Here is a 26,671-nt window from a genome sequence, read left to right as displayed (position 1 = left end):
GAACATACCCTCAATTTTCGAACACGGCCTTTCCATACTTTCCGTGCATGCGAAGCTGCGTGCAGTATGAGTTCTAAAGATCTAGCTTCATAATTTGTCCGCAAACAACTTCTCTGACGTCTCATCGTTTGGAACACAAAATTGCGGGAAACGTCAAACCACCGTGATAAACTTTTACCAATCGCATATCGTAGCAGATTCACACAGTTTGATTAAATTTGATACATACGGGTGTGTCGATACTTTTTGTGGCGGACTACGTATATTTATCATTGCCCTCCGACACTCTCGCATGGGCACGTAATATAAATATTGGCGCGAACATGAATTGCAAAGGTTAGTTAGGTTAATTTAATCTTGGTTAGACAAGCTCGGCTTTCGTTGTTTTGTAAACTTTTCGAGTAGTCTGTTAAGATACGTACGTAAGTTAAAGTTGAGCATATTTTCTGCAGCAGGATTAAACGTTGCTGGACAGCATCCCGTAAGCAAAGTTAAGGCTTACAGTGACATTGAAAGGCTGCTAGAATCTGATACAAACTACGGTGGTGATGATTTGGTACAATTTGAAGCGGACCAAGTAAGTGTCGATAAACATTTTTTTTCTCCACTTCCTGGACTCGTCAGTTTCTTGCTGAACATGCCGAAAAAACACAATTTATTACGAACTTCCGACGTTATTTCATTGCTTTAGTACATTGATCCATTTTTCATTTATTTGTCCTCATATTCTAAAGCGTATTTATACTTTCAGTTTATTTCCGACCAATTCTGTATGACTTGTCCAAAAAAAAAACGGGTCAAAGAGAAAATCAAAGGACTTACCGAATCTGTTGCTTTCCAAGAGCACATGGAATTTGAATTCTGCTTTCCCCCTCAGTTAACGGTAAAGCGAATTTCCACACATATGTTCCTACTGAAGCATTCCAATAAAACTTTCCTTCCCATCATTTCCTATACTGGCTATTTGCCAGGAATTTACAAGTCAGGGTATTGTGTTCATGGTCAAACATCAACGTTTTTCTCAACATCACAGGTGTCCTGTACAATCTTTTTGAACAATCTGCAGCTTATTATGTGCATGCATACTCGAATTGAATTTATTTTTACAACATATAACAATCTTGAATTTGATCAATATTAATGCGTCACGCTTTGTCAATTTCTCTTAGGATGATCGTCATTACAAACAAAATTTTGGCACAATGGAAGATGCCAATGATCGAATATTAAACATTTTACAGGACACAATGGCAAAACAATCAAGCATTGGCATGGCTAATTTCTCAAAAGTCGAGCCAAAGGTGAGTTTCAAGCAGAGTTGTAAATAATGTGTTAAATTTTTTAACGCACTGGCATTTCCATTAATCATTAATTTTTATTTTTAATAGGAAGATTTGCATTAATCATTAATTTTAATTTTTTGATGGCAGGTTTTTCCATCAACTATTAAATTTATTTCTTTAATGGGATAAATTTCTATTACCCATTGAATTTATTTTTTAAATGAAAGAAATTGTAATTAAATATTGAATCAAATGGCTAATGTATTATTTTATTCGTTAAGAATTTTACGACCCTAGTTGAAATATGAGTATTACTTAGCTTATTTAACATGTGCAGATGATCTAAGTTCTTTAATCCTACAATTTTTATGATCGTCAGGAGATCGATTCTCTATTGCGCCAAGGTTATGAAGCTTATCGCTTTGGGAATTATGGATTAGCATCTACCAAGTATAGAACAGCCTGGGAAATTATCAACGATGCCACCGTTAAGGTAATTAGCATCGTATAATCCTGATAATGACCTAGTATATTGTAATTCATACAACTTATTATACTTTATATACCAAGGTGCAAACCAGATTTATCAACGAGGACGTCATTTGTTATATGTTGTGCGTCACTTTGCTGGAAACGAACCAACTTAACAACCTGTCAGAATCAGTGGAATTGCTAATTTCTCTTGAGAAACGTAGCTCACATGTGCTACCAGCTGTGTATTTTGCTCTAAGTAAGGCTCACCATAAACATTACAGGTATTGATTGCTCGGCACTCACACTTTTTTTTTCCGAGGTATACAACACGAGGATTCATCACTTGTAATTTTGAGTTTTTCCTAATTTACCAACATACCTTATGCTTTGTTGTAGTAGTCCATAATTTGTTTTTTTTATTGCTCAGTTAATACTTTTGATCAGGAATCAACTTACCCAAGACCTTGTCAAATTAAGTATTTTTGGATATGCTTCTTGCAAACTAACAATTGCTTGTCTGTTGTCTTTGAGGAGGATAGGTGCACGTCCTGATGTGGATTCTGGTTGTTTAATAAAGGCTACCAGTGTTTTTTGCTACCATCGATATAATCGGCATAGCAGATGACACAGGCTGCCTTGAATTGGTCAGAATCTATCTTAGGAAGTATATACTTGAGCTTATTTGACTCAATTCTCTCACAGTGAGATATATGTTTTTCTATTTCCTACTACATTCCTCTACTGAATCATTTATCCAAATGAATTCTACAAACTACCCTCGCATATTCATGATGTGGAACGTTTGCCAAATGACATTACTTTATCTTCCAAGAGACAGCGTTTCCCCATGTACTTGATATTTTTTTCGTTGGACCCCACTTGAAAATATGCCTTTTGGCACATGTGACGCAGGCTCTTGAAAAGCGTGCACAAAAACTCCAATTTCTTACACGCGTTTCATACTCACTATGGGTGAATTTTCAATGGTATTAGGACAAAATAAATCGTGTGCATTACTGACGGATGGCGATATCATTCGTGTGACCAGCCTCTTTCCTATTGTACTATTCCTTTATTTTGCTGATAAAAATAGCAAACAATACAAACCATCATTGGTGCTCACTGTTGATACACGCTGGATCAAGTCAAAATCTGGGATCAAATAAAATTGTTGGTTAACGATTCTGTACGTGTATCCAGATCACCAAAATTCGAATGATTGCTTTAATTTGACCTATGTCTGGAACGCAAATAAGATGTGAAATCATTGAGAACAAGTTTGTGGTTTTCGAACATTCATATTTACATAATACAGTGTAGAGTTTCATAAAACTAGCTAAACGCCTAGAAGAATGTGAAGCAGTTTCATAAGAGAGAGGTTTGAGAACCTGAACAGGTGGTGGTCATATCCTGGATATCTTTCATGCTCTAAGTCATAACTAAATCAAAAAACTTTTGATAATTATGTACAAATCTGTCACCAGATTTGCCTTGGCGCTGAAAACGATCGAAGAAGGTTTCGCTTTCCTTCGTAGTGGCGTTGAATTGCCATTACACACAATACCAGGATCAAATATTATTCTACCAGAATCTACTAGAGATGGGCTATCGGTATGCTACATTTAATATTTCTATATCTGGTGCTATTTATACTGTATTCAAAGATTATTTGTAACTTTGAAACCTATTAGATATATCTCTAATCAGGACTCGACATTCTTACTTTTGCTGCACTACTGAAAAATGTTGATTCAGAAACAGGCGAGTGGATAAAAGTCCAAAGTTGAAACAATCACTCGCTTGTTAAAGCACTGTTTGGATGTTGTAACATAGGTTTCTCTGGCTGATATGAAAGAGGAATGTTCAAAGTGGCATCCCCCAGACGCAGTGTGCTGCCTGGGTGAATGTGTCCCCAGTTCACGGTTGTACAGCCCAAATCGAAATATATATTTCAGGTAACTATCGTTATTAATTTGTCATTGTGATAGCTAAAGTATATGGGGCTTGCCATGTGAAATTGACCGGCTGATTTCCCTGACACCGCTCGATTTTTGTTTGCCATCTTATATGATTCAAGGCATATTACTAGGATCAACCTTGATTTCTTTTTGACATTTCCTATCAAGCAGTTCCCCAAATTGCAGTAAGTCAATGATTTTATAACTCCATGTAACTTTAAATCTAGGTGACCAACAAAAAAAAGTTCTAGTTCAAAAATTTTGCTGTTTTCTTAGATCTTTTCGATAGCAGCATTAAAAAAATTCTTTTGCCGGTGACGTGCCGTTTTTACCGCAAATCGCCGTAAATTACTTGTAACAAAAAAGTGTCCTGATTGATTCGGCTAAAATTTATATACAGTATGCTCTTTTCAATCTTGAACATAATCCATAAATTTCAAAGTCGGCCGAGCAGCAGTTTGGAACTTACAAGGAAGATAAGTGACAAATATTTACGATATGCCAAGCAACGTCGAATTTGAACCAAAGATTGAAACATTTCTTGAAACATTTCTTGAAACATAAAAAAAATACTATCACGAAATTTAGAATTCAGATAAAATGGCATCAGGAACAGGAATGAAGAATATATCGAAAAATGATATCGATGAAAAATTTGTATTGAAATATTACTTGGGTGTCCAATTTTAACATATCGATATCTGCAAATGAAGATTTAACTCCATATTGATCATGTGCTCTACATGAGAGATATGTGATTTTATTAACTTTTGTGTTTGAGCATTAGGGAAGAGCGTTTCTATATTTGCACGACGGAGTTGTGTTTCTTATTAGAAGCCATCGATATGTTGAAATTTTATATCCAAGTATCATTTCAATACAAGTTTTTTACTGTTAAAGTTATTCGTTTCATTATTCAGTATCATTCTTGATGCCATGCCATGTGAATTTTAAATTTCATATAAATATTTTTTCCTCAGTTTGAGAAATAGTTTAATCTTGGGCTCAAAATCAACATTGTATTACATACCACAATATTTATTGTACTGTTTCATTATGAGGTTGAAAAATATCTAAAGTCTCTTACTATACAATTACCCACAACGACTATGGCAATTTTGTATTACCAAGAATTGACACCGATTTGTGGCAAAAACTGCACGTTAACGATAAAGGAATTCTTTTTCAATGCCGCTATTCATACCATCTAATAAAGCAGCAAAAGTTTTTTACAAGAACTTTTTTCATTAGTCAACCTAGATTTGAAGTTACGTGAGACTATAAGATCGTTGAATCGGTGAAGTCCAATACTTCAGACGAGAGTCATGGAGAACTGCTTCATCCAAAAAATCTAAAGGAAATCAAGGTTGATCCTTTTAATATTTACTTGAATAATATAGAACAGCAAAAGAAAATCCAGAGAGATCAGATAAAAAATAGAATTTTTTTTGTTCGTTTTGAAACGGAAAGCCCATAGTGATATTAAGATTAAGAAGGTGAGACATAGACTCTCGTGCAAGTGGGAGCGTTGGGTAAATAGAGAGTGAAGGTAGATCAGTGAGTCATTTCTGTCTTTCTCTAACGACATATGCACGAGAGAGATAAATATGGCTCCCTGATCTTTTGTCTCTCTATATTCATCCGATGCTTTCAGCACTGCCTCACCTCTTCTATTCTATTATCCCATGGGAAATCCCCCTATATATTAGACATATCTATTTTTATGCCTTGCTTCTTTAAAATTGAGATCCAAACATACCCTGGAGACAAATTTGGTTTGTCTCCTTTGTAAACCATCTCATTCCAATAATTTTTCCTCTTCAGTGATCCTGCATTCAGTGGAATGGTTGTTGTAACCTGCAGTAATAACAGAAACCCTTGTACAATCAAGTTTCATCAAGCATGTTGGAAGCTAAAAAAAGATCAACTATCTGCTGTAAAAAAATTATCTGACAAGGTAGTACTAACTGTTTGTAATTTGGTACAGCAGCAGTACTTCCATACTGAGTATTTGCCAATGTACAGAATTATGTTCAAATTACGCAGGACATCATTGGCTGCGAATGTTTCACACCCAACTGTGTGTATGACCAGGGTGAGCGCAGCTTGATAACCAAGGTAGAGGTTTACGGAGACAACGGTAAATTAAAAACGTGTATTGGGGCACCTGCAAATCCCGTAGTCTGGGTAAAGCGACGCTATCCATCCAAGGGCGCTATACCCAGACAGTTGGTAAGTCTTCATACAAAAATGCATGTAGAACGCGAGCCTGTTTTACGCTATTTTCCATGTGTGTTTTCTGTGCACAAAGTAGCCGTTTCTATGACAGTCGAGTGATTCTGTGAATGCACATGCGCAGAGTACTGAAATGACTACGTTCAAGTCCTAAGAGTCGAAAGTGGTATTTTCTGTACCGTATGCATGCGCTGTCGTGAAAAAATCTGACATCACGCGAGCCTAACCACAATTACAAAACTTTTTTTTGGCAACGATCCTTTCGCCTCCCATATTTGTAATATTCACCTTTGACCCTTACGCGTACTTACCTACGACTCGTATTGCAAACTTACGCTTGGCCCGAAAAGCTAGAGTTTGCCTCCTTGTTATACAATATACTATTGTTACTAATTTCGGGCTAAGAAAATACAATATGGTACACAAAGTATAAGAATAAGGGACAAGTTTGTCGATATATCTAAGTCAAGTTGGCTTTGTCAAATACTGCTAGTTGGTTGAATTCCCCCAATCTTCGGGTGGCTTCTACCAAACGTACATCTCCAACACCAGCCAAATATTGCTGAGCAATCATTACCTCTAACTTACAAATAAAGTGTATAGTACAGTTTTAGCAATTTTCTCTACTTTGACTGTTACTCAACTAGGACTCAAGTTTTCAAACCTTTCTCTTGGGTACATTCGAAGTTTAAAAAGATTTACCCTATATGTGTTCCTGGCATTGTGCATTCTGACACCTTTTCAAATGGGTGATACAAGGTCAAGTCGGGCAGAATTCAACTTTATAGTTGTCCATCAATAGTGTTTGTGCTATCCGCCTACATGATATGTTAGCTTAACATTCACGATTCCACATTCGTGTCAAGTGTTGCCACTGAAATTATATAAAGTCAGCCGGGGTATTCTTACTAATTAAAAATGTATTACTTGCAAGTGACTACCATTCGTGTTTTCATTGGATAATCTAGGATAAACCAAAGCGACACTCAGAAAAGATACGGCGGCCTGGTATAATCACAGTACCCCGATCCATTTGTAAAGAAGCCACTGGTGAAGATTGGTAAGACTTGGTTTATCATTTGGCATTACAGCAATTAAGACATGTAGCTATACGCGATATTTAAAACAACCGATATGATATTTGCTTAATTTTACTTTTTCAATAACCATTCGCATCGTGATTCATTGTGATGTTAGGCATATCATTTTTAGTAGTACAAATCAGCGATATTACCAGTGAAGTTATCATTCTTTTCAGTGTTGAGAAAGCATGGAGATTGGCTCAATTATCGAATTTGAGAGAGAATAATTTTGGAATAAAAAGTGACTGCGAAGTGAGTATGAAACTTGGATCCTGGAGCGCAAAAATTGCTATATAATGAATTATCACTTTCTGTATATCATTTTATAATTCATTGTCACGGCAGGTAGACTTCATCATATAGGTTTGCGAGCTTTTTTAGAAAAGTTTGGAATTACTGTTTATGTTAAAAAAATAACGTGTGTTACAGTGGCGACCAGACGCCGTAATGTATGGAAATCCTCAGATGGTGGAAATTGGCGATTTTTTGGGAGGTCCAATTTTTGAAAATGACTGCTCGCAAATGGCTGCTGTTAAGACGTTCATATTCACGTGAGTAACAGATAATATCGGTCATTGACCAAATATAGTCTCGCCCAATTGCAATTATCATTATCGAATTAAAATGTTTTCAAACATAAATGAACAGATTGGAAATAGAATAAAAAAATCACAGCCAAAACTCTTTTCTATTTAAAGAGGATTTTACTGAATTCTCACCAGGGACCATAGAAAATGTTGAAAAGTTGATTTGAGACAAAACCATGACTTTTTCAAGGAACTTCTTATGGCGCCCCAGTGTATGGCGATTTTCTCAGTGGAGAGTAAATTAATGGGACCAACACAAAACCGACACACGGTAGTTTCCCGTTAGCGAGCACATGCATTCCGCTTAAATTGAATATGATATGTAACGCCTCAGAAGTTCCTTTTGCGGGCGTCCCGCGACGGCACACCCGGTTTTTTTTTTTTTTTTATAATCAATGCTCTGCATAGGAGCGTTGGAACCAACATTACTGGGTATTTGATGACTTTCCTGAGGCACTTCTCAATTTTCATAGTGAGATTGCAATGGGCTATTACAATTATCATTGCCCAGAAAAATATCAATGTATTTATAATTGTATCGGATTGACCATTACTTTAATAGTTAGACTTGTAAAATATAGACGAATCGGACATATCTTTCGTATCGTGTAATGTTATTTCTGTATAAGTGATATAAATATTATCTGCCTTCAAAACATCTCCAGTGTATCAAACCGAAGTTCCACGTCAGTCTTAGTGTTTCAAAAGCAATTGGATTTCAATGATCACCTTATTCATGTCTGTTGGCAATTAAAAGCAATTGCTGTTATGCTTTGTATCACTAAACTGAATTCAATGTAACTCGTACTAATATTTTCGATTAACTTTTCAGATACTTTTACGAGTTCATCAAAGAAAACGGTTGTGTTAAAAAGCAAGAGATTTCACAAAAATGGGAAGAGGATAAATTCGTATTCGATAATTATAGCAACGCGTTAAATAATGAGACAGGTGAACGGATTAGTTTTGTATGTCATGTAACCACATTCGCACAGACGTACTACATTCGCGAACGATGTAGATTTGTTTTGTTCGCCTAGATTCACCTACCATTGATTATTCTTATACTTACAGATATTAGCGACTTTTTACTACAATCGTATAAGCTTGTCTCCCTCGGAGACTACATTGGTGTTGCCGAAACTTTGCCGGAATTATTCGCGGTAGTTCGGAGTGAAGTTTGCGGTTGCCTTAAATTTCTGCTAGCCGATCCGCTCCGCTCCCGAACAGCAATAATACAAGGTTTGCCTTGCCATAATAAACGGAATACGTGCATTTCATTGAAGTTGCGACTGTTATTGTCAATATTTTTGAGTCAATGCAAGGTCTGGTAGTGATGATTTCAAGCAACAATAATTACCATGAATTTACCGAGCAAGATGACACTCTGGCTATATGGTTTCAACAATTAATAATGTTATATTTATGATTATCAGATGACGTCTTTAATTTGATAATCGGTGATTATGAGGAGAAGCAGAATAGAGCCCAAACAATGTCTCACGGATATGATACAGATACAGATACGGATAAAATGGTTAGTATAATTGTCAATTAATAATTATATCGGAAATTGTTCGTATCCACCTCAATTCACCCTGGTGCGTATTTTCAGATGATTGGGATATCTGCTTCTCCGGTTGTCGCCGATTCCCACAAGATACCTTTACCTACGTACGAAGCCCGTGATTTTCGAGGGGCAAATAAAAGTATGGAAGATCATGATCGTCAGCAATCACGAGATGATAATACTCCTTGGATGCTGACATTTCACGAAATCTCGTCACCTACCAATTCGACATGTTCAAATGATGTTTCAAATGTGGTCATCAATAACGTTGAGAGCAATCACTGGACTGTAACTGAGAACTCTGCAGACCTGGGAGCAACCCTTGGTGTAGATCATTGTCATGAAATGATGCAAAAAATTAATCTTGGTGATGAAATTGAAAACGATCCGAATAGAGTCCAAGCAGATTGCGAATCAGCAGTGAATAATTGTCAAGATGACGCAGTTAAGCTGAAAAATAACTCTATGACGGATACATCGTATGACATCTGTAATACCCCTGAAGAACCAGAAGTCATTCATTCTGTAAACAGAGATCCCGCCACAGATCCCGCCGTTTGTAAAGTAACCCTTAGACGTGACATGCACCAGAGCTCCGCGTTGTACGCTTTTGACATGAACTGCTCCCATCAGGAAATTGAAGTTCCATTTGACAGGACATCTAGCAAATTGGCACATATTCACAATGCCTGCAGTTTTGATTTGGACGAGGCCAAACCTAAAGGCGTCTGCACGGATAGAACCGATACGGTAGGTGCAGAATTTGTTTATAGATTTTTTGAAGATCGGCTAGACATATCAGCAGCTACGATGATTATTGATAGAAGTTAGAAAGGTCAACATCCTTGACATTCAAAATAAAGTCACTCTGTTCGCAATTCACTCTGAATTTTTTAACTAGTCATATCGATTACATATGACGTCAAAGTCAATGAGGTAATATGTGTTACTGATATCAGGAAGCAATGTAAACTAGGAGACAGCCCCAACTCTGCTGTTGAAGTAGGCAGCACTTTCATGTGAAACTAGATTTTAAAAAAATTTTCCTCGCTCAAATCAGTTGTGGACATAATTTTAGTTTGAATATTTATTCAAAATGATCGTATTTTCAAAATGAGTAATAGATACAAGCTAGCAACAAGTTGTGTAGCCTTGACCTTGTTTATTGTTACAAATGTATACCTAACGTTGAAATCACCACGAAACCTGAGATGCCCCTTATTCGAATAAAATTCGGTGAAAATCATCTTCAATCAATTTTTGATTAATTTTCGCCAGTAACGTCAAATATTAACAGTACCAGCATATGCTATATTTCATTTTGTACACACTCTAATCAGCATTGATTTACATTTGCTTAGAGAGTTCAGAATCTGGAAAAAGAACTGACGGAATATAAAATGGTATCTTCTGCAAGTATGTCTGAGCTTGTAAAGGATTCGCACAGACTCGAGGTTCAATGCTCGAAACTTGAATCAGAAAAATCACAAATTATGGAGAAGATCAGAGAGTGTCAGCTTGATTTGCGGCGCTGCACTGAAGATAATGTAACTTTGAAGTTGAAGAATACCGAGTTGATGCACAAGTATGACAAATTGTTTAAAGAAAAAACCGAGATCGAACACAACTTTAACGTACTTCTCAGAGAAAAATCTGCAATTGAAAATCGTTTAGGAGTACTTGAAAAGGAGAGGAACAAGACAGACAAGAAGTTGCAAAAGTATGAGTTACATCAGTCAGATAGTAGCAACGCAGATCTTAATCCAATGTAAGTGTTACAATATTTGACTGCATTCTTAAACATATTGCAATGCAAACCATTCTATCGCTTGACATTTACATGGCTCGATCAAATTTTTCAGGGACAACGGTCTCAAAGTACAAACTCAATTCGGACAACAACAGAGTTTGGAATTTCTATCACGCTCCAACCAACGAAAAGCAAGACTCGATTTTTTAAACAACGAATTCTTCATGGACAACATTATACTTGAGAAGTGAGTTGGAGATATTTTGAGTATCACTTGTCGGTTCCGTAGAATTACTTTCCGAGTATTTTCACACTCGGGATGATTTGTATTCAATTATTTATTTGAGTTTCAGAGCGCTTGAGAAATGTAACGATCATATACACATGCTGAAGGAGGTGGGTAAATTGTTTGAAGTGCTAATCGGTCGGCAATTCCCAATAATGGATGTTCAAGCGGAATGGAAAAAAATGCACAGCTATCTCCAGCATATGGCATTGACTTACAAGGTCAGCTTGCTTAATAGCAATACAAAATAAATCGAATGTTTAACAGTAATACCAGATGTTTGGTCTTTCAAGATATATCAGTAGTGGTAAATCTTGTGGAATCCACGCGTTAGAGCAACTATTTCATACATTCGATTTTCGTTTATAATTGCTCACCTTTAGTGTATTGTTACGTAGAGATGAAGAAGATAGAACGTTAGGAACAACAATCGGTGCAAATCGGTTTAATCCAAATACAGTAGAACTTTGTTATTATACGTTTCGCTACAAGACGATTCTCTGTTGTGCGATTGGATAATCTTATCCCTGTACCATACACCGCTAGGTTTTTCGTACTTACGTATTTAAAAAGTTTTCGTACTTAATCTTATTACCAAGTGATCTTCGAAAGAACAGGTGTTTGTTCGCAAGAACACAGATGCCCCAAAGAACAGTGTAGTGTCAACGTTTTGTTATAATTCAATAATAGAGCGACAACTTGCAATTGCGAGTTTGGAATTAGCAACTCCCAGAGAAAAAGATGTTCTCCAAATTTTTTACTGCAGAGAAACTTATTGCCCGCATGCGTCCCGAACGAATTCAGTGTTAATGGTTCTTATACCGAATTTGGTCCGTTGTAGCATTATCGCGTATTCTTTGATATACCTGAGGACCAATAGGAAACGCGGCGACAATGCTCAGGTAGAAAATGACCTTTCTACAGTTTGCTGGAAGGACCCTTTATCTTGCTTTGAACATTTTGAATTCAGTATTGTCTTCACAGTGCCAAGTGCGAGTATCGCATTGGTTAACATTCTCTGTGCATGCGTGTGTTTGCATACCTACTCTTGTTTAGTATTTGCTCTTAATGACGATATTCCGAGACTGCAATCGCATTATGAATATGCTCCCGAACCATGCATATATGTTTAGTGACATCGCAGAACTAACAACTTTATTCTAGAAGCATAAGAATTATGTAACATTTTTACAGGAAAAGTACTTGGAGGCAAAAGCATTGTTGGAATCAGACAAGCCAATCAAAAACATGGAAGTTACCAAACCATCTCTGAATATCATATTTCCACAACCGCTTAATCTGGCGGAGATATACTACAAGGGTCAAGCGAAGTTCATGAGTCATCCAATGTCCTTTATGCAAAGTCAACAGACCGTGCCAAGTGCCCATCACCAACACCTTGGTTACTTTCACCCACCATCAGGGGTACCTTACCAGGGCCCAAATACACAAGCCAGAGGAAACGGAGTGCATTGGAATATGCTTTACGAACCCACGTCCAGAGACAATCAGGGTCCACGAATACAAAGTAATTTCTCAAACTGGACACCTTGTGCCACCAGTGTAAAGAAATTGCATTTGGACCCACACTTCTGCTCCACAAGCAAGAATGACCACATAGGGCAGAGAAATGTAAGGGATGCGATCCACGGTGCCGAATTTCAAAGGCAACGTGATATTAGTGAACGTCAAGCATCTTTGCCTATAGGCCATTTCGAACCGACTGCACCCGCAAAGCGTTCCAACGATGAAACTAAATGTATAGATGTTACGTTCCACAGTACTAAAAAGCAAAATTACACAGATTCGTGTGAGGGTCGTTCTACAAAGATAGTTGGTATGAAATCACCGGAGAACACATTACAGACTCTGGGCAATAGGTACATATAACTAACAACCTGTATTGTGCAAGGAATCTCTGGTGAACGTGCAACCTCCAAGCCACGCTTGCTCAGCCAGCACCGAAACACGCACAAATTTCACACGACTCGAGGGTCGAGGACAAATCCTACGTCAAAAGACTTGTGCATGTATCGACGCTGGTGGTGTGCGCGTGGCTTGGAGCTCACCCTTGCATCAGAGATTCCCTGTAGGCAATTTGCAATTGTGCAGCACGATTACTTACCAAGCTTGCAAATTTAAATAAATTACATTGGCTGCCGTTGCGGCCTATTCAAAACGTTTCATTACAGCAATACTGCCAAGTGAGTCAATGTTTTCACAACCAATAGTAATACCGGAAATTTTTCCCATACTTTTCCTAGACAATCACTTGCACCGAAAAAAATTGGTATAGATCTGCTGGTCCACGAACTGGAAAGAAAATTTGTAGGAGTCCCAGAGTATGTTACAATTTAGATATTTAACGTTTTCATTGTTCGACGTTCATTGTTGCCTCATTTTATCAATCTTTCATCCAGGTTTGATTTACTGGAGAGCTTACAAGATTTGCGCAGATCGCACAATGATACACTATCCGGAATGCGTATAGATGACATATTACGGGAATCGGAACAATTTGTTATGCAACGTCAGGAGAAGCGTGAGTATGAATTTACGAACATGTCAAAGGACTATGTCAGTAAGACTTCGCTTGAGCTTGAGGTACTAAATAAAATGCTAAATGTACGTTTGTTAATTGGGATGACAAAACTTGGTATATTTTATACCTCAGGCGCTTTAATATCTGAAGCTAAACCTTGTGGCTCGTATTTGACAACCGTCTACTTACATTGTCGAACAATATATTGCAAAATAAGACACAATATGGAACGAGTAGCGCATAAATTCTGTGGTACTCCACCAGCTCCTTTTTGGTTACGATAGCATTGTTATGTGTTATAAGTAGACATGCAATTCTGACAATTCCAGATATGGTTCTATATTCGCAACCCAAGCAAACCTCGTCGTTGGAACGACCTGTTCTACCCTCAAATAACTGGAACCAGTGGAAAGTTCCGTCGTCTACACCCTTAGGTAAAATTTCAATTCGTATATGTCAAACAATTCATATATCATGAATATATGTTTTAGGGCAACAAAAAAAAATTGGAGTCATGAATCAGAGGCAAGCCGAGGAACTGGGTAAAATATTTTTATTTCTCTACACTTTCTGCTAGTTCGATATAAAAAATTACCAAACCATGTCGTCAACATTATCAGTATTAGTTTGTTAACAGCGTCTAGAACAAATCCGAGAATGCTACGAATCCAAGTCGTGATTTAACACGTTCGGCGTACCCGTTGGTCATCGAATCACACTTCGAGTTATGCATGTTACGCACAAACTGATGATTGTGCAAAACTTAGGGTTGCTGTAGTTAAATAGAGTCATAGCTGCCTACCGTGGTCTCTTACAGTTTCACCTTTATCTATCATCTGTATTCCAGTTAATTATCCAGCCAAGGTACCAGCTTTGACGAAAAAACCAGGCTGGAAAACCATACCGTCGGGGCTTGTCGACTGGACAAAAGACGATGAAGATTCCGAATGTACGATTTGTTTAGAGATCATGAAGTCAAGTGACAAGGAAGCACCTGTGTACAACTTGCCGTGTCAGCATTCCTTCCATACTAAGGTGAGTTTCGGTTTGTTTGTCATCGCAAGTAAACGAAAATGTAGCGTATTTGCATGTAGCTCTGTATGTTTTTCGTTACAGTGTATACGGAAATGGTTGTGCAGTAACAGCGTATGTCCCATGTGTAAAATACACTGCACTATGGATGAAGAATATCCTCCACTGCCTTCATAAAGTTTTAAATCAATGAACAATGCAAAGGTATAACCGCCTGACAACTAGTAATCCATGGGTCATAATAAAACAGATATATTTGACGTATCGGTCGACAGATGTCATATTCTAAACGTGAAACGTGTCCCAGAAACGGAACTCAAACTGCGAACTTGTACGTGCGGTATTACGTGAGGGAGCGCCAACAATTATGCCCCGTATCATTTTACTATGACTTTGGAAATCGATAGTTCTTTTTCCAGTGTTAACAATTCTATAAATCTTTAAATTGCGGTATACAACTTAATGGTGAATCCTGCGCACAGATATTATTGTGTGTAAATTCGTGACGATTTATGGCCCATGAAATATGGCTCAGCAATGATATTTAGATTGGGATCAGATCTCGGCATAACGAACTGTCTTGACGAAAAGTATCTGCATCAGCGTCCTAATTCTTTTTCTAAAAATACTGTATTCAATCACCTGAAATATTCCAAATCAGCAGTATGCTATGACGATTACTTCGGACACTGAACTCAACTGTCCATAGTAACACTACTGTTACAAGCAAACATATCGAATGATATTCTTTGATTTACATTCCGACAGATTCGCAGACTTTATATTATAATTAGAACAATGCATTCAACAAATCGTCCTTTGCCGACCGATGGGAAGAAATTATACATACACGGCTAAGATTTAGTCATTGAACATTTGAGATCTAATGGCGTGTACAATCGTTATACATCTCAATCCCACCAGAAACTGACGGAGAAACTCTGGGACAATGCAGTGACGTGATGCCACCACCCTGGTGGAATAAACAACATCTCACCAGGGCCCAGAGTAGACGTCATGCCGATAGCCTTCTCGAATTTGGGCCACTTTTGAAAGTCCGGTCTTGTAGGGTCCACACGAGCTGTATTAGTCAGGAGTTTAGTTTTGTAAGGATATAAATTGGAGGTTTGCTGAGGATGAAACAGTATGACTTCCTTATGCCCGAATACCTTACAGAGAAACAAAGCAAGATTAGGTGAATCCATAATCAATACAAATCTCTGCCTGTCCAATTAGCATAACTGCGATGAAGCGGCGAGTGTACCGAACAAGTAATCTGGACAGTAATCCCTAACCGAACTAAGTACTAGTCTAAACTTGATTCATGAGGCATGAAAACGAATAGAGTGTGCAATTCAGAAACTTACCTGGCAGAGAAGATTATTTTTTGGGTCAAAGTGCAAAGGCGACATAGTGCCTTTCGGCCCTAGCCATGCGTTAATATCTGGTGGTTTAGCATCGACCCCGCTATCAGTGAAATTACAATAATCTGGCACAGCGATGTCGTCCATCAACTCTGGTATCTGAAATTGCGAAACTTGCGTAAACACGATTTCAAATTTTTTCCACTTGTACCAAATAAATCAAGGTGAATTGTACACGAACGGAAATTGTCTTTGAATAAATCTGTGGCCAAGACACATTTAGTAGCGGGGTACATATTAGCCAATTACAATTAATTTGCTAAAAAGTTTCAGGCCATCATTATTCTTCGAATTAAAGCTATAAAGATCGTCAAATTTTGCTAAATAGAAACTGTGATGGAGCACTCATCCACTTCATTTAGTGTATCCGTTAATCAAGTCTGGGCATGGAAACTATTTGACCGTTTCTAAGTTTGAACAGTAGAGCGAATGATGGCCAATTTTTGAATAATATCAGAAACAAATGATATATTACATCAATCACAATATTTAATCAGTCTGTACGTTTAATCCATCAAGTAAGAAATATGTATGTATATTGTTCCAATAGGACTTGACAGTTGTCACATTGTTGAATAAATAATTAGATAAACGTGTATATTCTACAAACTTGATTGAATAATTCGTGCTGCGCTAGATATCCTAGCTTTGGCGGTGTATCGGGTGTCATATATGATACAATAAATTCTGAGAAAGTGAGCAGACGCTGAGTCCAATCTTCTGCAGTGTAATGAGAACCGATTTCAATTGGTACAGTTCTTACTCCGGCAATTTTTAGTAAATATTCAGGATTTCTCCAAAGTTCCAGGGCTTTCCAATGTTCCATGCACCCTAACGAAGCATATACGGCTGTTAGTAGAATGCCGAGTATGACGACGATGTCAATTGATGTCACAAGAAAAAAATGTACCTTTCAAAACAGCAGGTATTTTCGGATGAAAAATATCCTTATAAAATGCCTCCATGGACGGCTGATGGTAATGAAGAACTAGAGAAAGCCCTGGAAGCTCAGTCCTTTGAAGAGCACGGCAGCCAAATGTCATCAGATTTTCAACCTTCAAACACTTCTTCCCCTTTAGTTCTGAAATTAATACATGTTAGCCAGGTAAATCCAGAAAGGTTGAGCTAGAATTGTTGTACGAAATTATTTGTAAAATCTGCTAAATTTTTGGTTTTTCAACTGTGTTGCTGACCAAGAAACTCTGAGTCCCCTTTTATTCTATATTACTTGCAATTGGATAAAACTTTGTCGGAACATTTTTATACAGATTATGTGAGTGACACTTATCGTAACATATAGCGACCAAAGCCAACATGCCTGTCCGTACCATGGATAAGTGAGGTCAGTTTGCAAGCAACAGTGGTGAGTAACTCTGGATCAGATAAAGGCGGAGATCCTAGTAGTATACCTTTATCAATTTGCAGTATGGTGTCTTCAAATGTTTTCAGCTGTGCAATTTTTGACTTTGTCGGCGCATCCTTACACTTGTGTTGCGTTAGCAATAACACCGACTAGATGAGAGGTAAATATATGCAGTATTAAATAAACTAATAATAAAAAAATTTCTAATATGAATCAGTCATTCATACCTTTATAATGGTACAAAACGTGTAACAATATTTGTAATGGATCGATACTTCCTTCCAGCAACCAGAGTTTAGCGATTCCCAAGTGCGATCGAGGCAAGCTTCCACGGTTACTATCGCATCTTGTAACCACTTGTATGTTAGGATAATCCTTAAGGTGGGAAAGAACAGAGGTGTGGCATTACAAAATGATGCAAGTATAGGGTGAACCTGAAGAGCGAATTCAGATGTTACACAGAAGCACAGGTGTTATGCAGGTACGGGGACAAGTTTTTCCTGACGCTGATAGCCGCTTGACAGCGCACCGGCGACCAAGAGAGAGACCGCAAGAGTACCCCACTGTAATGTACCAATAGGAGCGGAAGGAATGGAACGATACGGTACCGCCAATGTCTCCGACGAGCTAGCTTGGTACCCCAGAACATGAAAACCACAGGAACCTTGCTTTTATGTAACGTCTCAATTCGTTTACCTGAAGAAGCATTGGAATTGCGGGTAAATATCCATTATATTTACTTGGTGGAATTCATAGAAGCCCACAATTTTCTACAGATCAGTGTTAAGTGAACCTTGATTTCAAGTGGGCTGTTGCTCTCAATATCAACCAAAAGAGCCTCAGATAATGGGAAATCCTTTGCACACAGCCAAGTAATATCCATAATGAACGATTCTGATGGATAAAGATTAAAAGATGTTGAAACAATACAATAATCGTGTAATGAGAAATCTAAATGTAATTATAGGTAAATATTTCCAGGATACAAACAGCTGTTCAGTACTTCTGCTTCACTACACAAAGATGGCCAAATAATACATCATTCCAGTCAATGACAACGTTTTGACTCGACGGAAACTCTTGAGAAATCATATTACTCTTACTTTCTAAGAAAAATTGATTTGTCAAAAAAGACTGTAATTCACAATGGTACACAAATATTTGGTCTGCTCCATAAAATTAAATCAGCTTTTTGAGTCCGTATAAGGGGGGATAAAGGGTGTGTTCCGATATACACTGCGAGCACTGTTCAGTGCAGTTCAGTGCTCATACTGGGAAGAAATTCGTTCCGTCGCAGTATCCTAGGGAAATATGTGACGTCATAAATTGTCGCCATTTTTCTACTGTGAACACGGGTGGTTTCGAGGTAAGGTGCTCTCAGTGCTTTGATCGGGTGATCAACAGCGTTTAGAAATTTAACAGCTTCCACTATTGATAATTATAATTATTGAATATTGTCATTTATAAATACCGGCCGTTAAAAACAAAAATGGTAAATTTAAAGAAATTGTGTTTATTGCAGTGTGAAACAAATATTATGTATGAAATGAAAGTAACGCCAAAAAATGTCGATCACAGTATACTGTACTGCGTTCCGTTTTAAACAGTAACCAGTATAGCTAACTATGAAGGAACGGCTTTGCAGTATACTAAATTGACGTCACACATTACAGTGCTCGCAGTGTATATCGGAACATACCCAAAGTCGAAGGTAGCAGGTACCGTCGTCGTAACAGAAGCTTGGCGAAGGATTGGCGAACTTCCCGGTCATGGCGAATATCAAGTAATTAACAAATAGCAAATAATTGGTAAGAAATATTGAGGGCAGTAATAAATAGCAAGTAGCACTACCTTATTATTATTGATATGCAACAGTGCTGTAATCACAAGAGAGGTGCAGACGGGCCGGCGCGAAACCCTTGCGTCAGCAAACTCTGCGCCGGCAGTAGGTCGCGTGTGGTACGTACGCGGAGCAGTACGGACAGGCGGTTGACTAACATTAAATGATGATTGCTATAACAAATAGTAAATAATGCCAACAAAGTTAGGTGTTGGAGACTAATAACAATCATCATACTGTTAGAGAAAGAATGATGGCAGGGACGACGGTTGGTAACGGCGAGGTGCCAGAGTCGGGCGCGCGGCATTCGCGGCTCGATCACGTGGCTTACCAACCACGTGATCTGGTCGTGGGGCTGGCGGAAGCACCCCACCTCGAGCAGTTCGCCGCGTACCGTCCGAGAGAGAACGTGCGAGTGAGAAGTGAACGTGCGAGCAAGGAGGCGAGTACGACCCACGATTGAGTGGAGGGATCGCGACCCCTCCATCTCAACGGTGCCTGTGTGGCCGGAATTCTCTGTGTGAGAGCCGTGGGTACGTGTGTGTTTTCTGTGTGAACGATGAGTGCAGTTGCGCAATTACAGTAAGCGGGAGGAAGACCGCATGCCGACGACGCCATTTTGTAAGACACAACGGGACGAGATAAAGCGGAGCGCTCAGTCTCTCTTTCTGGCCAATTGTACGGCGAAGCCGAATAACTTCCCCTATCAATTGTAATACCATGGTTAACGTTATTTGTTTTTTTTCAAATCCGTTAAAGAGAACGAATTCTTGAAGTACAAATCCCCTCCCCAGATCCGACCGCCTATGCGTCGATTCGGAAGTAAGTGTTGATCTCTTCAAAAATACTATAATTGCTTCAATAAGTAACAAGTAATTGTAATAAAACGAGGTGCAGGAATAAATAGTAAGTAACACTATTGAAGATATAAATTTGAAAGTAAGTAACACTACCGTAATGGTAGGACAAGTACAGGCGGGCCGGTGCAGAAAACTTGCGTCAGCAAATTCCGTGCCGTCAGTAGGTCACGCGCTGCAAGAGTAGCAAGCGGGTGACTGCTTACATAAGTAGTGAGTAAGTAATTACCGTAATGTAGGGATAGTAATTAATTATAAATAGCGAGTAGGTACGAGGAATGGAAGGGAGGCGTAGCCTTGACAGGCCGGCAAGGAGCATGCTCCGCGCCGGCTGGCGAGCTGGCCACGGAGAGAATAAGAGGCCAGGAAAACAGGCCGGCCACAGGGACGAGGTGAAGTAATGCGAGAGCGGTTCCGCCTCGTCCTGGGTGATGAGCGGCGGAGGGGTTTTAGCCGGTAAAAATCCGGCACTATCCGATGACATCCAAGAACAACCGGATGTCTTTTGAAGATTTCCCCTTCACCGCTGAACAAAAAAAAAAAAAAAAAAAAAAAAAAAAAGGTTAGGCTGGGCTGGGCTGGGGGATTGGGGATTGGGGATTGTGGATTGGGGATCTCGGGGATCTCGGGGATCTCAGGGATCTCGGGGATCTCGGGGATCTTCTCGGGGATCTCGGGGATCTCGGGGATCTCGGGGATCTCGGGGATCTCGGGGATCTTCTCGGGGATCTCGGGGATCTCGGGGATCTCGGGGATCTCGGGGATCTTCTCGGATATCTCGGGGATCTCGGGGATCTCGGGGATCTCGGGGATCTCGGGGATCTTCTCAGGGATCTCGGGGATCTCGGGGATCTCGGGGATCTTCTCGGGGATCTCGGGGATCTCGGGGATCTCGGGGATCTCGGGGATCTCGGGGATCTCAGGGATCTTCTCGGGGATCTCGGGGATCTCGGGGATCTCGGGGATCTCGGGGATCTCGGGGATCTTCTCGGGAATCTCGGGGATCTCGGGGATCTCGGGGATCTCGGGGATCTTCTCGGGGATCTCGGGGATCTCGGGGATCTCGGGGATCTCGGGGATCTTCTCGGGGATCTCGGGGATCTCGGGGATCTTCTCGGGGATCTCGGGGATCTCGGGGATCTCGGGGATCTCGGGGATCTCGGGGATCTTCTCGGGGATCTCGGGGATCTCGGGGATCTCGGGGATCTTCTCGGGGATCTCGGGGATCTCGGGAATCTCGGGGAACTTCTAGGGGATCTCGGGGATCTCGGGGATCTCGGGGATCTCGGGGATCTCGGGGATCTCGAGGATCTTCTCGGGGATCTCGGGGATCTCGGGGATCTCGGGGATCTCGGGGATCTCGGGGATCTCGGGGATCTCGGGGATCTTCTCGGGGATCTCGGGGATCTCGGGGATCTCGGGGATCTCGGGGATCTCAGGGATCTTCTCGGGGATCTCGGGGATCTCGGGGATCTCGGGGATCTTCTCGGGGATCTCGGGGATCTCGGGAATCTCGGGGATCTCGGGGATCTCGGGGATCTTCTCGGGGATCTCGATGATCTCGGGGATCTCGGGGATCTCGGGGATCTCGGGGATCTTCTCGGGGATCTCGGGGATCTCGGGGATCTCGGGGATCTCGGGGATCTCGGGGATCTTCTCGGGGATCTCGGGGATCTCGGGGATCTCGGGGATCTCGGGGATCTCGGGGATCTTCTCGGATATCTCGGAGATCTCGGGGATCTCGGGGATCTCGGGGATCTTCTTGGGGATCTTGGGGATCTCGGGGATCTCGGGGATCTCGGGGATCTCGGGGATCTTCTCGGGGATCTCGGGGATCTCGTGGATCTCGGGGATCTCGGGGATCTCGGGGATCTTCTCGGGGATCTCGGGGATCTCGGGGATCTCAGGGATCTCGATGATCTCGGGGATCTTCTCGGGGATCTCGGGGATCTCGGGGATCTTCTCGGGGATCTCGGGGATCTCGGGGATCTCGGGGATCTCGGGGATCTTCTCGGGGATCTCGGGGATCTCGGGGATCTCGGGGATCTCGGGGATCTTCTCGGGGATCTCGGGGATCTCGGGGATCTCGGGGATCTCGGGGATCTCGGGGATCTCGAGGATCTTCTCAGGGATCTCGGGGATCTCGGGGATCTCGGGGATCTCGGGGATCTCGGGGATCTCGGGGATCTCGGTGATCTTCTCGGGGATCTCGGGGATCTCGGGGATCTCGATGATCTCGGGGATCTCGGGGATCTCGGGGATCTCGGGGATCTCGGGGATCTCGGGGATCTTCTCGGGGATCTCGGGGATCTCGGGGATCTCGGGGATCTCGGGGATCTCGGGGATCTTCTCGGGGATCTCGGGGATCTCGGGGATATTCTCGGGGATCTCGGGGATCTCGGGGATCTCAGGGATCTCGATGATCTCGGGGATCTTCTCGGGGATCTCGGGGATCTCGGGGATCTCGGGGATCTCGGGGATCTTCTCGGGGATCTCGGGGATCTCGGGGATCTCGGGGATCTCGGGGATCTCGGGGATCTTCTCGGGGATCTCGGGGATCTCGGGGATCTCGAGGATCTTCTCGGGGATCTCGGGGATCTCGGGGATCTCGGGGATCTCGGGGATCTCGGGGATCTCGGGGATCTCGGGGATCTTCTCGGGGATCTCGGGGATCTCGGGGATCTCGGGGATCTCGGGGATCTTCTCAGGGATCTCGGGGATCTCGGGGATCTCGGGGATCTTCTCGGGGATCTCGGGGATCTCGGGGATCTCGGGGATCTCGGGGATCTCGGGGATCTCGGGGATCTTCTCGGGGATCTCGGGGATCTCGGGGATCTCGGGGATCTCGGGGATCTCGGGGATCTTCTCGGGGATCTCGGGGATCTCGGGGATCTCGGGGATCTCGGGGATCTTCTCGGGGATCTCGGGGATCTCGGGGATCTCGGGGATCTCGGGGATCTCGGGGATCTTCTCGGGGATCTCGGGGATCTCGGGGATCTCGGGGATCTTCTCGGGGATCTCGGGGATCTCGGGGATCTCGGGGATCTCGGGGATCTCGGGGATCTTCTCGGGGATCTCGGGGATCTCGGGGATCTCGGGGATCTTCTCGGGGATCTCGGGGATCTCGGGAATCTCGGGGAACTTCTAGGGGATCTCGGGGATCTCGGGGATCTCGAGGATCTCGGGGATCTCGGGAATCTTCTCGGGGATCTCGGGGATCTCGGGGATCTCGGGGATCTCGGGGATCTCGGGGATCTCGAGGATCTTCTCGGGGATCTTGGGGATCTCGGGGATCTCGGGGATCTCGGGGATCTCGGGGATCTCGGGGATCTCGGGGATCTTCTCGGGGATCTCGGGGATCTCGGGGATCTCGGGGATTTCGGGGATCTCGGGGATCTTCTTGGGGATCTCGGGGATCTCGGGGATCTCGGGGATCTTCTCGGGGATCTCGGGGATCTCGGGAATATCGGGGATCTCGGGGATCTCGGGGATCTTCTCGGGGATCTCGATGATCTTCTCGGGGATCTCGGGGATCTCGGGGATCTCGGGGATCTCGGGGATCTCGGGGATCTTCTCGGGGATCTCGGGGATCTCGGGGATCTCGGGGATCTCAGGGATCTCAGGGATCTTCTCGGGGATCTCGGGGATCTCGGGGATCTCGGGGATCTTCTTGGGGATCTTGGGGATCTCGGGGATCTCGGGGATCTCGGGGATCTTCTCGGGGATCTCGGGGATCTCGTGGATCTCGGGGATCTCGGGGATCTCGGGGATCTTCTCGGGGATCTCGGGGATCTCGGGGATCTCGGGGATCTCGATGATCTCGGATATCTTCTCGGGGATCTCGGGGATCTCGGGGATCTCGGGGATCTCGGGGATCTCGGGGATCTTCTCGGGGATCTCGGGGATCTCGGGGATCTCGGGGATCTCGGGGATCTCGGGGATCTTCTCGGGGATCTCGGGGATCTCGGGGATCTCGGGGATCTCGGGGATCTTCTCGGGGATCTCGGGGATCTCGGGGATCACGGGGATCTCGGGGATCTTCTCGGGGATCTCGGGGATCTCGGGAATCTCGGGGATCTCGGGGATCTCGGGGATCTTCTCGAGGATCTCGGGGATCTCGGGGATCTCGGGGATCTCGGGGATCTCAGGGATCTTCTCGGGGATCTCGGGGATCTCGGGGATCTCGGGGATCTCGGGGATCTCGGGGATCTCGGGGATCTCGGGGATCTTCTCGGGGATCTCGGGGATCTCGGGGATCTTCTCGGGGATCTCGGGGATCTCGGGGATCTCGATGATCTCGGATATCTTCTCGGGGATCTCGGGGATCTCGGGGATCTCGGGGATCTCGGGGATCTCGGGGATCTTCTCGGGGATCTCGGGGATCTCGGGGATCTCGGGGATCTCGGGGATCTCGGGGATCTTCTCGGGGATCTCGGGGATCTCGGGGATCTCGGGGATCTCGGGGATCTTCTCGGGGATCTCGGGGATCTCGGGGATCTCGGGGATCTCGGGGATCTTCTCGGGGATCTCGGGGATCTCGGGGATCTCGGGGATCTCGGGGATCTCGGGGATCTCGAGGATCTTCTCGGGGATCTCGGGGATCTCGGGGATCTCGGGGATTTCGGGGATCTCGGGGATCTCGGGGATCTCGGTGATCTTCTCGGGGATCTCGGGGATCTCGGGGATCTCGATGATCTCGGGGATCTCGGGGATCTCGGGGATCTCGGGGATCTCGGGGATCTTCTCGGGGATCTCGGGGATCTCGGGGATCTCGGGGATCTCGGGGATCTCGGGGATCTTCTCGGGGATCTCGGGGATCTCGGGGATCTCGGGGATCTCGGGGATCTCGGGGATCTCGGGGATCTTCTCGGGGATCTCGGGGATCTCGGGGATCTCGGGGATCTCGGGGATCTTCTCGGGGATCTCGGGGATCTCGGGGATTTCGGGGATCTCGGGGATCTCGGGGATCTCGGGGATCTCGGGGATCTCGGGGATCTCGGGGATCTCTCGGGGATCTCGGGGATCTCGGGGATCTCGGGGATCTCGGGGATCTCGGGGATCTCTTGGGGATCTCGGGAATCTCGGGGATCTCGGGGATCTCGGGGATCTCGGGGATCTCGGGGATCTCGGGGATCTTCTCGGGGATCTCGGGGATCTCGGGGATCTCGGGGATCTCGGGGATCTCGGGGATCTCTCGGGGATCTCGGGGATCTCGGGGATCTCGGGGATCTCGGGGATCTCGGGGATCTCTTGGGGATCTCGGGAATCTCGGGGATCTCGGGGATCTCGGGGATCTCGGGGATCTCGGGGATCTCGGGGATCTTCTCGGGGATCTCGGGGATCTCGGGGATCTCGGGGATCTCGGGGATCTCGGGGATCTCTCGGGGATCTCGGGGATCTCGGGGATCTCGGGGATCTCTCGGGGATCTCGGGGATCTCGGGGATCTCGGGGATCTCGGGGATCTCGGGGATCTCGGGGATCTCTCGGGGATCTCGGGGATCTCGTGGATCTCGGGGATATCGGGGATCTCGGGGATCTCGGGGATCTCGGGGATCTCTCGGGGATCTCGGGGATCTCGGGGATCTCTCGGGGATCTCGGGGATCTCGGGGATCTCGGGGATCTCGGGGATCTCGGGGATCTCGGGGATCTTCTCGGGGATCTCGGGGTTCTCGGGGATCTCGGGGATCTCGGGGATCTCGGGGATCTTCTCGGGGATCTCGGGGATCTCGGGGATTTCGGGGATCTCGGGGATCTCGGGGATCTCGGGGATCTCGGGGATCTCGGGGATCTCGGGGATCTCGGGGATCTCGGGGATCTCTCGGGGATCTCGGGGATCTCGGGGATCTCGGGGATCTCGGGGATCTCGGGGATCTCGGGGATCTCGGGGATCTCGGGGATCTCGGGGATCTCTCGGGGATCTCGGGGATCTCGGGGATCTCGGGGATCTCTCGGGGATCTCGGGGATCTCGGGGATCTCGGGGATCTCGGGGATCTCGGGGATCTCTTGGGGATCTCGGGGAATCTCGGGGATCTCGGGGATCTCGGGGATCTCGGGGATCTCAGGGATCTCGGGGATCTTCTCGGGGATCTCGGGGATCTCGGGGATCTCGGGGATCTCGGGGATCTCTCGGGGATCACGGGGATCTCGGGGATCTCGGGGATCTCTCGGGGATCACGGGGATCTCGGGGATCTCGGGGATCTCTCGGGGATCTCGGGGATCTCGGGGATCTCGGGGATCTCGGGTATCTCGGGGATCTCTCGGGGATCTCGGGGATCTCGTGGATCTCGGGGATCTCGGGGATCTCGGGGATCTCGGGGATCTCGGGGATCTCTCGGGGATCTCGGGGATCTCGGGGATCTCTCGGGGATCTCGGGGATCTCGGGG

At 43.9% G+C, this 26,671-nt stretch overlaps 2 protein-coding genes across 7 annotated transcripts; one reads left to right on the top strand and one right to left on the bottom strand.

The window, feature by feature from the left end:
- The first annotated feature begins 68 nt into the window (after positions 1-68).
- Positions 69-16,437, top strand: LOC107221823. 2 transcript variants are annotated; one of them, XM_046746525.1, is made up of 27 exons: positions 69-336; positions 453-577; positions 752-883; positions 1,170-1,301; positions 1,663-1,776; positions 1,854-2,038; positions 3,242-3,368; positions 3,591-3,712; positions 5,540-5,672; positions 5,762-5,947; positions 6,919-7,010; positions 7,209-7,284; positions 7,462-7,583; positions 8,452-8,570; positions 8,694-8,861; positions 9,056-9,162; positions 9,235-9,939; positions 10,551-10,957; positions 11,052-11,186; positions 11,293-11,446; positions 12,420-13,105; positions 13,490-13,567; positions 13,646-13,767; positions 14,097-14,201; positions 14,259-14,309; positions 14,615-14,802; positions 14,884-16,437. In XM_046746525.1, the coding sequence occupies exons 1-27, from the start codon at positions 324-326 to the stop codon at positions 14,974-14,976; spliced, it is 4,677 nt and encodes a 1,558-aa protein (XP_046602481.1). In that variant the 5' UTR covers positions 69-323; the 3' UTR covers positions 14,977-16,437. The 2 variants fall into 2 exon arrangements, with proteins under 2 accessions (XP_046602481.1, XP_046602480.1); XM_046746524.1 differs by having other exon boundaries at positions 74-336; positions 9,056-9,156; positions 14,615-16,437.
- LOC107221835 (bifunctional peptidase and arginyl-hydroxylase JMJD5) lies at positions 14,304-18,858 on the bottom strand. Of its 5 annotated transcripts, none has more exons than XM_046746545.1 (8): positions 18,577-18,858; positions 18,327-18,480; positions 17,814-17,961; positions 17,552-17,735; positions 17,134-17,304; positions 16,834-17,054; positions 16,167-16,322; positions 14,304-15,880 (listed from the first exon to the last, which is right to left on the bottom strand). In XM_046746545.1, the coding sequence occupies exons 2-8, from the start codon at positions 18,467-18,469 to the stop codon at positions 15,815-15,817; spliced, it is 1,089 nt and encodes a 362-aa protein (XP_046602501.1). In that variant the 5' UTR covers positions 18,470-18,480; positions 18,577-18,858; the 3' UTR covers positions 14,304-15,814. The 5 variants fall into 5 exon arrangements, with proteins under 5 accessions (XP_046602501.1, XP_046602498.1, XP_015516461.1 ...); XM_046746542.1 differs by having other exon boundaries at positions 14,304-15,968; positions 17,633-17,735; XM_015660975.2 differs by having other exon boundaries at positions 14,304-15,968; positions 18,577-18,856.
- Between the last annotated feature and the right edge of the window lie 7,813 nt (positions 18,859-26,671).

Source organism: Neodiprion lecontei, chromosome 1, assembly GCF_021901455.1.
Source record: "Neodiprion lecontei isolate iyNeoLeco1 chromosome 1, iyNeoLeco1.1, whole genome shotgun sequence".
NCBI classification, from domain to species: Eukaryota; Metazoa; Arthropoda; class Insecta; order Hymenoptera; family Diprionidae; genus Neodiprion; species Neodiprion lecontei.
The sequence above is the reverse complement of the archived record's forward strand: the minus strand, read 5'-3'. Positions and strand labels throughout refer to the sequence as shown.